The 15163-nt window shown below is 42.9% G+C and overlaps 1 protein-coding gene across 8 annotated transcripts in view; it reads left to right on the forward strand.

The window, feature by feature from the left end:
* STYXL1 (serine/threonine/tyrosine interacting like 1) overlaps positions 1-15163 on the forward strand; it is a 63053-nt gene that overhangs the window by 33698 nt on the left and 14192 nt on the right. For 6 of the 8 annotated variants that reach the window (XM_032430735.1, XM_032430737.1, XM_032430739.1 and 3 more), the window contains 4 exons: positions 2157-2302; positions 11863-11960; positions 13545-13657; positions 14700-14835. In XM_032430735.1, coding sequence (XP_032286626.1) covers positions 2157-2302; positions 11863-11960; positions 13545-13657; positions 14700-14835 — 493 coding nt within the window. The remainder of the gene's footprint in view (positions 1-2156; positions 2303-11862; positions 11961-13544; positions 13658-14699; positions 14836-15163) is intronic. The other 2 variants (XM_032430741.1, XM_032430742.1) reach the window with 1 other exon arrangement.

Genomic DNA, 15163 nt, shown 5'->3' on the forward strand with positions numbered 1-15163 from the left:
TCCCAGCAACTTTCAAGTATATAACACAGTATTAACTGAAGTCCCCATGAACTTGTGCCTCTTTATGTCTGGAAGTTTGTATCCTTTTGACCAACATCTCCCATTTCCCCCACTCCCCAGCCCCTGGCAACCACTGTTCTACTCTCTGTTTCTATGAATTTGGCCTTTTCAGACTCCACATGTAAGTGAGATCATGCAGTAGTTGTCTTTCTCTGTCGGACTTACGGGCATGCCTTGAAAATATTGTGGATTTGGTTCCAGACCACTACAATAAAGCAAATATTGTAATAAAGCAAGGCAAATGAATTTTTTGCTGTGTATAAAAGTTATGTTTAGACTATACTGTAGTATGTTAAGTGGGCAATAGCATTACGTCTAAAAAAAATAGACATACCCCCCCCCTTTTTTTTTTAAGATTTTATTTATTTGACAGAGAGCGAGAGAGAGCGAGCACGAGTCAGGTGAAGGGCAGAGGGAGAAGCAGACTCCCTGCCAAGCGGGGAGCCTGACGCAGGGCTCAATCCTGGGACTCCAGGATCATAACCTGAGTTGAAGGCAGACGCTTAACTGACTGAGCCACCCAGGCGCCCCAATAGTGGACATACCTTAATTAAAAATACTTTATTACTAAAAAATATTAACCATCATCTGAACTTTCAGTGGGTCATAATCACTGATCACAGATAATCACTGATCACAGATCCCCATAATAAATATAATAATAATGAGAAGGTTGGAAATTTTGTGAGAATGACCGAAATGTGATAGAGACACGAAGGGAGCAAATGCTGTGGAAAAACGGCACTGATTGACTTGCCCGATGCAGCGTCGCCACAAACGTTCAATCTGTAAAAATTGCAGTATCTCTGAAACAAAATAAAATGAAGCACGATAAGATGAGGTATTCCTGTATTTCACTTAGAGTAATGCCCTCAAGCTCACAAATGGCAGGATGTCCTTCTTTCTCAGGACTGAATAATCTCCCATTCTGTATACATGCCACATTTTCTTTATCTGTTCATCTGTCGATGGACACTTAGGTTATTTCTGTGTCTTGGCTACTGTGAATAATGCTGTAAGGAACACGGCAGATACTCCCTCAACATCGTGATTTCATTTCCTTTGGATATATACCAAGAAGTGGGATGGCTGGATCGTATGGTAGTTTTACTTGTAAGTTTTTGAAAAAACTCCATACTGTTTTCCATAGTGGCTGTAGTTATCGGATTTCTTTACTGCCATTTACTTCTCCTGCCTTTACTTGGTAATGTACGTTGTGAATTTCTGAGACAGGGATATCCTAGGTACTGCTTCCCATATGTACTTGATTCTCTAAATCCTTTTTTTTCACAGTGCATTGCGAGGGACCACTGTTTTCTAGGACACACTTTGGGGGAATGTAGGAATCATCTTGCTCTTTGTGTCTTTGTTTTTCAAAGAAACCCCAATTTTTCATATCATAACTTTGGACCTGGAATTCCAGTGAGCTCCCATTTAAGTGGTGTCCTGTCCTCCCTACCAGTCTACATCAGAACTCATCAGAATTTAGTTCCTAATGACAAATAGGCTCTATGTGAGTAGTTTTAGTGGTTTTTTTCTTTTAAGAAGGTGTTAAAATTCTGGTGGCCTCCAAAAATATAATACAATTGTAATTGTGTTATTAATAAGATAATTATAATATATAATTATATAATAAAAGGGCTGTCCCATCAATGATAATATATAATATAATACAATTATAATATGTAATAATATAAGGCTTCCCACCCTCCCCCTCCCCCTACTGGACACGCTCTGGATTTATGCAGTTCTGCATCAGATGCCAGTCTTTGTGCACCCAGCAAAGTGCACACAGGTGTCATGGGGGCTAAGTGGGATGTCCACGTTCAGATGCAGCATGCTGTCCCATGGCTCAGTGGCTCCATCCTGTTACTGTCAGCCTTCTAACTCCTCATGCAAGTCAGTCTCATTCATTATTCTGGATTATCTTTCTAATGCTGAGCCACATTTCAAGAACCAGAAAACAAAAACAAAAACAAAAAACAATCCAACAACAAAAACCAAAAACAGTTTCTTCCCTGGGGAAAGAATATCTTGTTCTATGACATATAGCGTATGTATTCTATATAGCAGCCTTTCTCCTTCCTTTCCCTCAGGAACTGGATGCCTTTCAGCCCTACCCTGCTGAAATCATGCCAGGCAAGATCTACCTGGGCAATTTCAGGCAAGCCTGCGACCCGAAAATTCAGAAGGATTTGAAAATCAAAGCACATGTCAATGTCTCCATGGAGACAGGGCCATTGTGAGTAGAAATACTATTGATTTTTTTTTTAATTAAGCATTTATATAAGATTCCTAGTGCCGTGCATTTATAGAGCTGAAAGGGCCTTAGAAATCAACACACACTGGAATAGGCTCTGTACTTACCTTCAGCTGGTCCTGGTTTGTAGTCTATTTCCTGGCTTGGCCGTGGCATCCTCTGCCTCTGAGACCCAGTTCTTGCCCTTCAGATCTCACCAAAAGGGATGCTTTCCTAGTATTTAACATTATGGTACAGAGTATTCCATTTTACCCTACTTCTCAGGCCCTCTGAGAAGTGACCCCTGTCTTAGCCCATTGGGGCTGCTATAGCAGAATACTACAGACTAGTGGTTCATAAACAAAATACATTTATTTCTCATGGGTGTGCAGGCTGGGAAAATCCAAGATCAAGTCGCCAGCAGACTCAGTGTCCAGTGAGAGCCTGCTTTCTGGCTCATAGACAGCCCTATTTTTACTGCATCCTCTCATGGCAGAAGATCACCCTCTGGCCCCTCTTTTACAAGGGCATTAATCCCATCTCTTAGGGCTCCACCCTCATGACCCAGTTTACAATCCCACTTTAAACGACCCCCAAATCCCAGACAAAACCTTAAGACAGGGGTTTCCAGACAATGGCCAATAGGCAGCATAGGACATTGATTCCTGAGAGGAGGGAAAAAAAAAAAAAAGATGAGCCCCTCAGTTGACCCAGCTTATTAGTAGGAGACTGTTTGCAGGTCATAGTACAGGAAGCAGGACAAGACAGATCCTGTCATTCCTTCTGAGTTGAGCGTATAGAGTTGAGAAGTCAGAGAGGTCAGGTTGGCTAGAATTTGCAGGAGAGAGCTGCATGGAGAATAGAGAGCTGAATATAAAGAAAAAGCTCTTAACATCTGCAGAGTCCCCCCTGAGTCTTCCGCTGAGTACTGATAAGCATGTTCATGTGAGGAAACAAGTCAAGGCTGGGAGAAAAACCAGTAGAAATGAACACACAGTACAACCCCCAGAGATCATGTAGGGCCAAGAGTAGTTTGCATTTCCAATCAGAGTAGACAAAACTCACAACATACTGGGCCTCAAAGAGGGCACTGAGAAAAGTGTTGCTTCAGTTGTGAGGAAAAACTAGCCCTAGGCTAGGGATGAGAATGTCTGAGGTGAAACATACATTGGATGGATTTAAAGGCAGATTAAACAGTGCAGAAGAAAAGATTGGTGAATTTGAAGACATACTAGTAGAAAGTGTCCAACATGGAACCCAGGGAAGAAAAAGATTAAAAAAAAGAAAGAAAGACCAGAACAGAAACATGTATAAATTGGAATCTCCAAAGAAGAGGAAAGTGGAAAGACAGAAAACATATTTAAAGAAGTAACAGCCAAAATTTTTTTTCTAAATTTGATAAAAACCATAAAGTTTATCACCAGAAATAATTATGTAGATAAATATAAAACACTTTCGCTGTCACTTTTATGTCTCTTCAAAACATAATTTATCACATGGGCTCCTGCGTGGCTCTGTCGGTTAAAGCATCTGACTCCTGATTTTGACTCAGGTCATGATCTCAGGTTCATGAGATTGAGCCCTGTGTTGGGCTTGTGCTAGGCCTGGAGCCTGCTTAAGATTCTCTCTCTCCCTCTCCCTCTGCCCCCCACCCTCTAAAACAACAAAAACAAAAAAGACAAAAAACGAAAAAAAAATTGATCACAGAAAAAATAGTAACAATGTGTTTTGAGATTATAACATATGTAGAAGTAACATGTATGCCCATAGTTTACTAAGGCAGGAAGAGGCAGAATAGAAGTATACACTTGGAAGATTCTTACTGTATTTACATGAAGTGTTACAATGTAATAAAAAGTTAAAGATGTGTTCTGGAAACTCTAAAGCAATTACCAAAAGCTAGAACAAAACAAAAAATAAAACAGTTACAAAAAAAGAAAAAATGCAATCATAAAAAAATCCAAAAGAAGGCAGGAAAAGAGGAACAAAGAGATGAGGCCAATAGAAAACAAATAGCAAGGTGATCATGTCAATAATCATACTAAGTGCAAATGGTCTAAATACCCCCAATTTAAAGGCAGAGGTGTAGTAGGATATCTACAAGAAACATACTTTATTTTTTTTTTTTAATTTATTTATTGAAGTAATCTCTGCACCCAACGTGGGGCTTGAACCCATGACCTTCAGATCATGAGTTGTACACTTCTCTGACTGAGCCAGCCAGGTGCCGCAGAAACGTACTTTTTAAATACAAAATGAAGATAGGTTAGAATGGATGGAAAAAGATACTTCAGGCTATGACTAATTAAAAAAAAACACACACCAACTTTGGAAATGACTCCATTATTAGATGAATTGAACTTCATAGCAAAGAATACTACTGGATATAAAGAGGGCCATTTCATTATGGGAAGATGATCAATTGATCTAGATTCTAGATTCTAGAGAAATCCACAGTTATAATCAGATTTCAACATCTCTCTCTCAACAGACAGAAAATAGGCTATAATTTCAAAGAGTAGAAGAGCAAAATTGCCTAATTCACAATTATAGAACACTCTGCCCAATAACAGTAGCGTTCTTCTGGTCTTTGAATGTGTTCATTCTTTTATACAATATACATTCTTTTTAAGAGAACATGGAACATTTTTGACAAGATAGACTATTCTGGGCACTAAAACAAGTATCAAAAATAATTTATAAAGAATTATGTTCTCTGACTACAGTGGAATTAAGTTAGAAGCCAGTAAACCAAACAAGATATCTGGGAAGAATTCCAGATGCTTGGAAACTAAGTAACACACTTCTAAGTAGCCTGTGGGTCGCAAAGAAACCAAAACGGAAGTTAGAAAGCATTTTGAACTGAATGAAAATAAAAACCCCACATATCAAAATTTGTGGATGCAGCTAAAGCAGTGCATAGAGGGAAATTTATAGCCTAAATGCCTATATTAGAGTCTCAAATCAAATCAAGGACCTAAACTTTCACCTTAAAAACATTAGAAATCATAAGAAGGAGGAAGGAAGGAAATTATAATGATAAGAGCAGAAATAAGTGAAATAGAAAACAAAACAATTTGAGAAATGCAATGAAAACAAAAGTTGGCTCTCTGAAAAGAGCAATACTGGGGCGCCTGGGTGGCTCGGTTGTTAAGCATCTGCCTTTGGCTCAGGTCATGATCCCAGGGTCCTGGGATCGAGGCCCACATCGGGCTCTCTGCTTGGCGGGAAGACTGCTTCTCCCTCTCCCACTCCCCCTGCTTGTGTTCCCTCTCTCACGGTCTCTCTCTCTATGTCAAATAAATAAAATCTTAAAAAAAAAAAAAAAAAAGCAGTACTATTGCTAACCTATGCCAAACTGATCAAAAAAGAAGAGAGAGCAGACAAAAATTATCCATGTTAGGTGTAAAAGAAGGAATATTTTCATTATAGATCCTACAGATATTAAAAGACATTCTCTGGGCACTTACCCCACAGAAGTGAAAACTTCACATAAAACCTGTACATGAATGTCTGCAGTGGCTATTCAGCTGGTGAATAGTTAGACAAACTGTGGTATATACATACCATGGAATACTACTCAGCAATAAAAAGAATGAACTATTGACATATGCAACAACTTGGGTAAATCTCTAGGGATTTAACACAGCCAATAATAAATAAGAAGAAGAAGAAGAAGGCAGCAGTCCCAAAAGTTTAGATATTATGTGGTTCCACTTATATAGCATTTTTGATATCACAAAATTTCATAAATGACAGATTAGTGGTTACCAGAAGTTAGGGAAGTTAGAGGGTAGGGGGTATGGTTACAAAAGGGCAACATGAGGCATTTTTGGTGTTAGAACTGGTCAGTATTTTGACTGGTGGTGGACATGAATCCACCCAGGTGATAAATTTGTATAGAACTTCTTACAGACACATACACGCACACATGCACAAAATACGAGCAAAACTGGGGAAATCTGAATACAATTGATAGATTGTATCAGCATCAATATGCTGGTTGTGCTATTACAGTTTTGCAGAATGGTACCACTGGGGAAACTAAGCAAAGTGTACAGTGGATCTCTCTGTATTTCTTACAACCGCATGTGAATCTACAGTGAGCTCAGTAAAATTTTTAATTAAAAATTTAAAAATAATTAGGAAATATTAGGAGTTATTTTATGCCAATGCATTTGAAATTTAAGTTAAATGAACCAATTCCTTGAAAGACTCAAGCTATCAATGCTCACTTAACAAGAAATGGATCATCTGAATAGCCCCATATCTATTAAAGAAATTGAATTCATAGTTAAAAAACCTTTTAACAAAGAGGACTCTAGGCCTGTATGGCTTCACTGGTGAGTTCTGCTGAACATTTAAGGAAGAAGTAATACCTGATCTACACAGTCTTCCAGAAAATAAAAGAGGAGGGGACACTTTCCTATTCATTTATGAGACCATCATTACTCTGATACCCAAAACTGACAAAGACTTTATAATAAAGGAAAACCACAAACCTCATGAACATAGGTATAAAAATTCTTGATAAAATTTTAGCAGATTTGACCCAAAAATATATAAAAGGGATCTGATCCAAAAATATATAAAAGGATCCAAAATTTTTGCAAATTTGATCCAAAAATATATAAAGAGAAATGCATGACCGAATGTATTTCTTCCAGGAAGGTCAGTTTGGTTCAGCATTAGAAAATCAATGTAATTTACCATATTAACAGACGAGGAAAGAAAAAAACTTAAATTATCTTCAGAAGAGAGACAGAAAAATGGCACCCTGCAACTGCTGAATCTGTATTTTTTAAAACGTTTACATGGAGGGGGACGCCTGGGTGACTCAGTAGGTTGAGCATCCGGCTCTTTTTTTTTTTTTTTTAAAGATTTTATTTATTTATTCACGAGAGACAGAGAGAGAGAGAGAGAGAGGCAGAGGTTGAAGCAGACTTCCCACAGAGCAGGGAGCCCGATGCGGGACTCGATCCCAGGACTCTGGGATCATGACCTGAGCCGAAGGCAGATGCTTAACCATCTGAGCCACCCAGGCGCCCGAGCATCCGACTCTTGATTTCGGTTCAGGTCATGATCTTGGGGGAGGGGGTGGTGGTGGTGGTCATGGGATCAAACCCTGGATCGGGCTCCCTCAGTGGGGAGTCTGCTTCTCTCCCTCTCTCTGTGCCCCTCCCCCCACTCCCGTGTTCTCTCTCAGATAAATAAAATCTTTAAAAAAAGTTTACATGGAGGGAGCATTTATAAAACTTGACAACAAAGCAAGACTCGGCCAATTTCAGGAGATTTAAAATCACATACAGTTGTTTTTCAGTGTAGAAAGTATTAGAAATTAGAAAGCAATAATTTAAAAATATAACCAGAAAATTACTACAAGCTTAGAAATTTTTATTTATTTAAGGAGGCCCCATGTTCAGGATGGAGCCCAATATGGGACTTGAACTCACAACCCTGAGATCAAGACCTGAGCTGAGATCAGGAGTTGGACACACTCAACCGACTGAGCCACCCAGGTGCCCCTAGAAATAAATTTTAAATAGCATGGGTTAAAGAAGAACTCATGATGGAAATTATGAAATATTTTCAACTACATACTAATAAAGATATAATGTATCAAAACTTGTGGAATGCAGTTAAGCTGTGGGTAAAGGGAAATTTATAGCCTTAAATGCATCTATTAAAAAGAAGAAAGGCTAAAAATCAACTAGTTAAGCATTCATCTCAAGCAACGACCAAAGGAACAGCAAACTAAACCCGAATAAGGGAGAAGGAAGGAATAGTAGTAGCAGATTATTGAACCAGAAACAATGAAATGGAGGGGATTGAGAAAGTCAAAGTAGTTTTTAAAAAACTAATAAATCAGATAAATCGTTGGCAAAAAAGGGTACAAATAGCCATTTATAAAAAGAGACTCTACTTATTCTACAAATATTAAAAAGATCTTAGGATATATGAAAACTTATAAGTATGAAAATTTAGATGAATGAATTTTTAAAAAATACAACCTATCAAAACGGACATCATACAAAATAGAAAATTTGATTAGTATTGATAACTAATAAATTTCTCATAGAGAAAATTATGGCTTCAGTGAAGAATTTTACCTAATGTTTAAGGAGGAAATAAAGCCAATATTAAATTTCTTTTTTAGAGAATAAAGGAGAGGAAAAATTTTCAGCTTGTTTTATGAGACTAGCATAACTCTGATTTTACAGTCCGACAACATAATGCAGGTAAACTGTAGACTAATTTTCTTCATAAACAGAGATGTAAAAATCCTAAACAAAATATTAGCACATTGACTACAGAACTGCAGGAAAAGGCTAATACGTGATGACTAAATTAGGTTTATTCCAAGGATACAGGGTGGTTTTAGCATCTGAAAAATCAATCCATGTACTTAACCATATCAATAACATAGCGGAAAAGTCAGGATTATTTCAATAGATGCAGTGAAAGCATTTAATATTCGCTATACATTCATGATTTTTTAAAAAAGATTTTATATATTTGACAGAGAGACAGCGAGAGAGGGAACACAAGCAGGGGGAGTGGGAGAGGGAGAAGCAGGCTTCCCGCTGAGCAGGGAGCCCGATGTGGGGCTCGATCCCTGGACTCTGGGATCATGACCTGAGCTGAAGGCAGATGCTTAACGACTGAGCCATCCAGGTGCCCCATACATTCATGATTTAAAGAAAAACTCCAACTGGGAATCGAGGGGAATTTTGATCTAATGAAAAAAAAATCTATGAAAATCTCTACAGCAAACATCACATTTAATGATAAAATATTGGAAATTGTTCCTCTGAGTCTGGGAACAAGGCAGAGATGTAGCTATCACTACTATTTAACACTGTACTAGAGGCCCTAGTTAGTGAATATGACAAGAAAAAGAAGATAGGAATTGAAGGGGAAAAAACTTTAATTATTCGGGCAATATAATTATATAAGCAGAAAAGCTGAGACAAGCTACAGAGAGATTATTAGACTTAAGTTTGCTGGGTTCAAGAAATATACAGACATCAGTTGTTTTTCTGCACACAAATGAGAAACAAACTGAAGATTTAAAAACATACAATAGCGTAAAAATATTAAATACCTAGGATTATACCTAATTAAGGATGTGTAAGCTCTCACCAGAAAATTACACAGCATGACTGGGAATTATTGAGACTACCTGAATAAACAGAAGGTGTTATTTTTTTTTTTTTTAATTAAAAATATTTTTAAGTAACCTCTATACCCAGTGTGGGGCTTGAACTCACAACCCCGAGATCAAGAGTCACATGCTCTACTGACTGAGCCAGCCAGGCACTCCACAGAAGATGTTATTTTAAATTACCTGAATAAACAGAGGATGTACTGTGGTTATAGATTAGAAGCATCCATTTTGTAAAGATCTTGGTTCTTGTCCAATTGATCTATAGATTCAATGTAATGCCCATAAAATTCCAATAGGTTTTAGAGTAATTCTAAAATTTATATGGAAATGCAAAGGCCAAAAATAGCTGAATATCAAAGAACAACAAATAGGAAACTTGCTTGACCAGATACCAACTCTTAAAAAACAACAAGAAAGGCATTGTGATATTGGTACAGGATAGAAGAATACACCAATGGAGCAGACCCATGCCTATATAGACGCTTGAATTTTGACAAAGATTTTCTCCTGTGTTTTCTGCTAAAAGTTTTATGGTTTTAACTTAAAGAATTTGTGATGCCTTTTGAAATAATCCTTGCATATCATGCCAGATGTATAACAAAGTTCATTGTTTTGCATATGGAAGCCATTATTGGGGGAAAAAAAAGATCCTTTCCCTTTGATTGTTTAGATACCTTTGTTGGAAATCAGTTGACCATATGTGTGTGGTATTATAACTGGATTCTTAATTCTTTTTTATTGGTCTGTGTTTTTCTTTATATCCATTCTGCAGTCTTGACTACTATAGCTTTATAATAAATTGTGAAGTCAGGTAGAGCCAGTCCTCTCCTTTTGTTCTTTTTCAAAGTTGTCTCCTTTGCATTTCCAATAAATTTTGGAATCAGCGTGTAGGTCTCTACAAAAAGCCTGCTGGAATTTTGACTGGGATAGAATTGAATCCACAGGCCAATTTGGGGAGAACTGACATCTTACCAATGTTGAGTCTCCCGATCATGAACAGGGTCTATCCCTCCATTTACTTTGCTCTTTCATTTCTCTAAAAAATGTTTTATGGTGTCCCATGTACAGGTTTTGCACACCTTGTGTCAGATTTCTTCCCAAGTATTTGGTATTTTTGAGGTGGTTATAAATGGTATTTTTAAAATTTCGCTTTCTGATTGTTTGTTGCTAGTGTATAGAAATGCAGTTGATTTTTATATAGTAACCTTGTCTCCTTCCACCGTCTCCATCTAGATGCCTCCTACATTGTGAAGCTTTTCCCAGCTCCCTCAACTTCTCCCTGCCCTTCCTCTTCAGTATCACATGCAGGTCTTTATCCCCAAATCTAGCCAGTTGGATTGGGGCTATTTGTTTCTGTGTCTGCCTCCCCCATCAGACTGGGAGCTCCTTGAAGCTGGGAGAGGCTGGCTCTCTTTGGTTCAGCTTCTGTCCACTAGGGTCCAGCCCAAGGTCTGGCACACAGTAGGCATTGAGGAAAGAATGAATAGCTGGATGGATGGATAGATGGGGGAGGGAGGGAGAGAGAGAGAGAGAGATGGGGAAGAAAGGATGGATGGACGGATGGATGGATGTGCATTGTGCTTGGATCTGCTGAAACTAAACCAGCCTCTTTTTATTTCTGAATCTACTGCAGCTTTCTGCATGCTACAGTGGTCTACATGCTGCCCAATGTCATCAGTAGACCACAGTCTTCGTCATTAACATTGCCCAAGTACTTAATACGTGCCATATGTTCTGCAAGCTCCTTGCAGGCATCCTCTACCTCCTCTCTGTCCTCTCTCTGCCTTGTTCGGGATGTTCTAGCCACTCTTGCATCTCTGTTGTTTCTCAAGTCCATTAAACATACTGCCTCTCAGCACCTTTGCACTTGTGTTCTCCCCTACCCAGAACCCTCTTTCCTCAGATGGCTGCCTGGCTTGTTCCATTACCTCCTTTAAGCCTCTGCTCAAAGCCTTCCCTGACCACTGTGTCTCAAACAGCCCCCACCCCCACCCCCCTGCTCCACTCTCCATATCTCTTACCTGGCTTTCTCCATTTAACATAGCAGGCTCATTCTCCAAGCTCATTACATATTCCTGCCCATCCTCACCTGACTTTTCGCACCATACTCTAGGAAAGTACCGTGAGTGGTTAATGATGATGATGTCACATTTATTGAGCATTTACTATGTGCCAAGCAGATTGCCAAATGCTTTCCATAGATGAACTGACTTAATCTGCACAACCCCCCCCATGAAGCAGGTGCTTGTTTTCTGAGACAGGCTCAGTTATTTGCCACCTCTCCCTGAAGCCTGGTCAGCATCCCTGCAGTGTGGTCCCGCTGCTGTGCACGAGGCTTATTCCAGGGGGGCTGTGTGCCAGTCTGCCTGATTTCCTGGGCTTTCCTTCTGTTTAGTTTTGTAGATGACAGTGACAAACTTCTGCACATCAAGATTGAAGATTCCCCGGAAGCCAACATTTTCCCCTTTTTACGGCACCTCTGTCACTTCCTTGGTAAGGAGCGGTTGGCCTGTGCCCAGGGGCCAGAGGGGCTGTGGCACCTTGTCCACACGGCTGTTCCTGATCAGGACAGCCAGCACTGAGGAGAGGAAGGGCAGGGCCCAGCCCAAGCCCCAGGACAAGCTCAGCCCTCAGGAGCCCTCGGCCATGTGGACAGCCACACATTTACCTCGGGGGACATGGGGCCAAATAAGAGCACCAGATTGTCGATTGAGTGCCCCATGTTGTGGCCCTGGCTGAACCACTAGGACCTCTGGGGGCTGGCCAAGCCCCAGTCCTGGCCTCGCTGAGCCTCTTGGGCAATGGGCGCGTTGACCCACCATGGGTGCAGGCGTTCAGGAAAGCCTGCTCTGGGCTGGGCTCTGGGGACCCACAGGCGAATCGTGCTCCATCTCTTCCCTCCTGTCTGGTCTGCGGGGTGGGGTGGAAGGAAAACTCTGGAACCCTCCCAGCCCTGACTTCCATGATCCCTGGTTGTGTGCACAGCGCCCCTTCGGCTCTCCCACCACACATGGCAGTGACTGCTCACTGAAGGTGGAATTTTCAGTCATTCCGGGGCCAGGATTCCCCAAGGAGAGCAAGATGGGCTGGAGAGAGTGAGGTCGAGTCGGGTCTGCACCAATGCAGCCCCAGCTCGAGGGGCCGCACAGGAGGCTGGAAGATGATGTGTTGGCCCAAACATCCCTTATTTGCCCAAGAGGTTGCAACTATCACTTGACTAGTATCTGAGATTGCGACTTGCCACGTGTCCTGCCACGGGATGGCAGAGCCCTGTGGCACAGAGGGCCCCTCTCCAGCCCTACCTTGCTGGGTGGCTCTGGGCCAGTCCTTAACTGCTCTGTACCTCTGTTTCCTTGTCTATACGATGAGGCACTTGGCCTTCATCATCTCGGGGTCCTCCTCCAGTGCTGACAGTCTGTGATTTCACTTTTGATATGTTTATCTCCAGTTTTTTTTTTTTTTAAGATTTTATTTATTTTTGAGAGCAAGAGCGAGAGAGTGCACAAGTTGGGGGAGGGGTGGGGAAGGACAAGGGAGGAGCAGGCTCTGAGCCCAATGTGGGTCTCGATCCCAGGACCCCAGGACCATGACCCAAACTGAAGGCAGACACCCAACCAACTGAGCCACCCAGGTGCCTTGATACATTTATTTCCAGTTCTTGGGGGTGACCAGACTGGCCTAGGAAGCCAGCTTAGATTTCCTCCCACCTCTGTCAGCATCCAAGTGCCTGGGGGTGGGGGGGAGTCGGGTGGGGGGAGCATCCTCTCATCCCACCCGGGGAGGCCAACTGGTAGCAGAGCTTCCTGGGCTGGAAGCCTGGGGAGCCAAAAAAAAGGCCTTTGCAGGGTAATGCTGAACACCCAGTGTGATTCTCTTGGACTGCCAGTGAGGTCTGAGGGTCCCCGTTTGCCAGGTGACAAAACGGTGTCCTAGAGAGGTCACGGGATTAGCCCAGGACATGTGGGCTGGGTCTGAACTCACTCCTGGACCGTGGGCCCACTGAAGCCAGCAACTCACATCCGTGAGCCCCACTGCCTCCCCGGCCCCCTCCCCACACACCTTTCCTTCCTCTTGCAGAAGTTCACCTCCGGCTTGGCTCGGTCATCCTGGTCTTTTCCACCCTGGGCATCAGTCGCAGCTGTGCGGCCACCTTGGCCTTCCTCATGCATTGGAAGGAGCAGACCTTGAAGGTATGCATGGCCGGTCAAGGCTCAGACTGCAGCTGCCTCCAGCAAGCAGGGTCAGAGCTGGACCTGGGAGGAAGGGGGCCCTAATTGGGGGGTGGGAGGAGAGGGATCTGGAAAGGGAACTCCCAAGTCCAGTGCTTCACCCAGCATACCACACCCAAGGGCAAGGTCCCAAAGATCTGGGTCAGAGGCTGAGGCTGTTGCATGGCCTATGGGACAGGCCCAGGGACTCAGGCTGGGCAAGGCCACGGCCCGCAGCACCATCCACGTGTCCCCCACTGCAATCAGTCTGTCTACCAGCGTTCATTCAGGCTTCTCCAAGGGAGGTGCATTTTGGTTATTGCTTGGAGCCAGAGAACTACGACCCTGGCAGGGCTCCAAGGGCACCTACTCCAACAGTCTTGACCCGGACTGGAGAAGGGGGCGGAGACCTGTCACCACAAACCCCGTGGAACCAGCGCTTGTGACGCCGAGGGCAGTGCCTTCCCACGGCACGAGGAGATGGCGGCCTGCCCCGAGGGGAGGCACAGCTTTTGCATGACTTCAGAGGGCTTCGGTGGGACCCGAAAAGCTCCCGCGTATGCCCAGGGCTGTGCTTGAAGGAAGGGGAGGGTCAGAGAATGACCATGGTCAGAGCCCATCGCCAGCAGTTTGGGATGTTGGCCCCACATGCTCTTTGGGGGTGAAATTGCCAGCTAGAAAGAGTCTCGGGCAGCCAGCAGTTCCACCTGTAGGAGTGGAAGCCAGGACTCAGATGTTTGTGGGGCCGTGTTCGGAGCAGCATTACTCACCGTAGCCAACAGGTGGGAGTAACCCATCTGTCCGTCGACAGACGAAAGGATAGTAAACGAATGGTCTGTCCACACAATGGACTATTACTCAGCCTCGCCAAGGAAGGACATTTTGACACCTGCTGCCACATGGATGAACCAGAGGACATTATGCTGCGGGAATGGGGAGTTGTTTCATGTATGTGAAAGTTCTGGAGATGGACGGTGGTGACGGTCGCACAACATGGTGAATGTACTTCTTGCCATTGAACCAGACCTCCAAACATGGTGAAAATGGGAAGTTCTCTGTTACGTCTGCTTTACTACAATTGAAAAAGAAAAGCGTCTGGAGGCAGAATCACGGGGCCTGGAGTGAGAGGCCCAGATCCCTGTTTTCTCACCCAGTGCAAGGTGAATTGTCAGGGGTCCTTGCCCGCTTGAGTATTTTGGGGTGTGCTGGGGGGGAAGGGGGGAAGTTTCTCATAAATCTGGGGAGGGAGGCCTGTGCCGTTGCTCCTAGAGATGTCTCTCCAGCCACCTCCCCAGGAATGGGCTCAGGCCTGCAAGGAACCTCTGCTTCGCTGCCTTGTTGAGCTGGAACATCGAGGAAGAGAAGATGGGGAGCTGGGGGAAGGCAGGCCGAGCTCTCTGCTTGCAGGGGGCGTTCCAGGACTCGAGCTCCCCTGGAGCTTGAATGGGGCCATTTGGAGACCTGGCCTGTGGTGGTTCTGGCTTCCTG

Source organism: Phoca vitulina, unplaced genomic scaffold, assembly GCF_004348235.1.
Source record: "Phoca vitulina isolate PV1807 unplaced genomic scaffold, GSC_HSeal_1.0 scaffold45, whole genome shotgun sequence".
Lineage (NCBI taxonomy): Eukaryota > Metazoa > Chordata > Mammalia > Carnivora > Phocidae > Phoca > Phoca vitulina.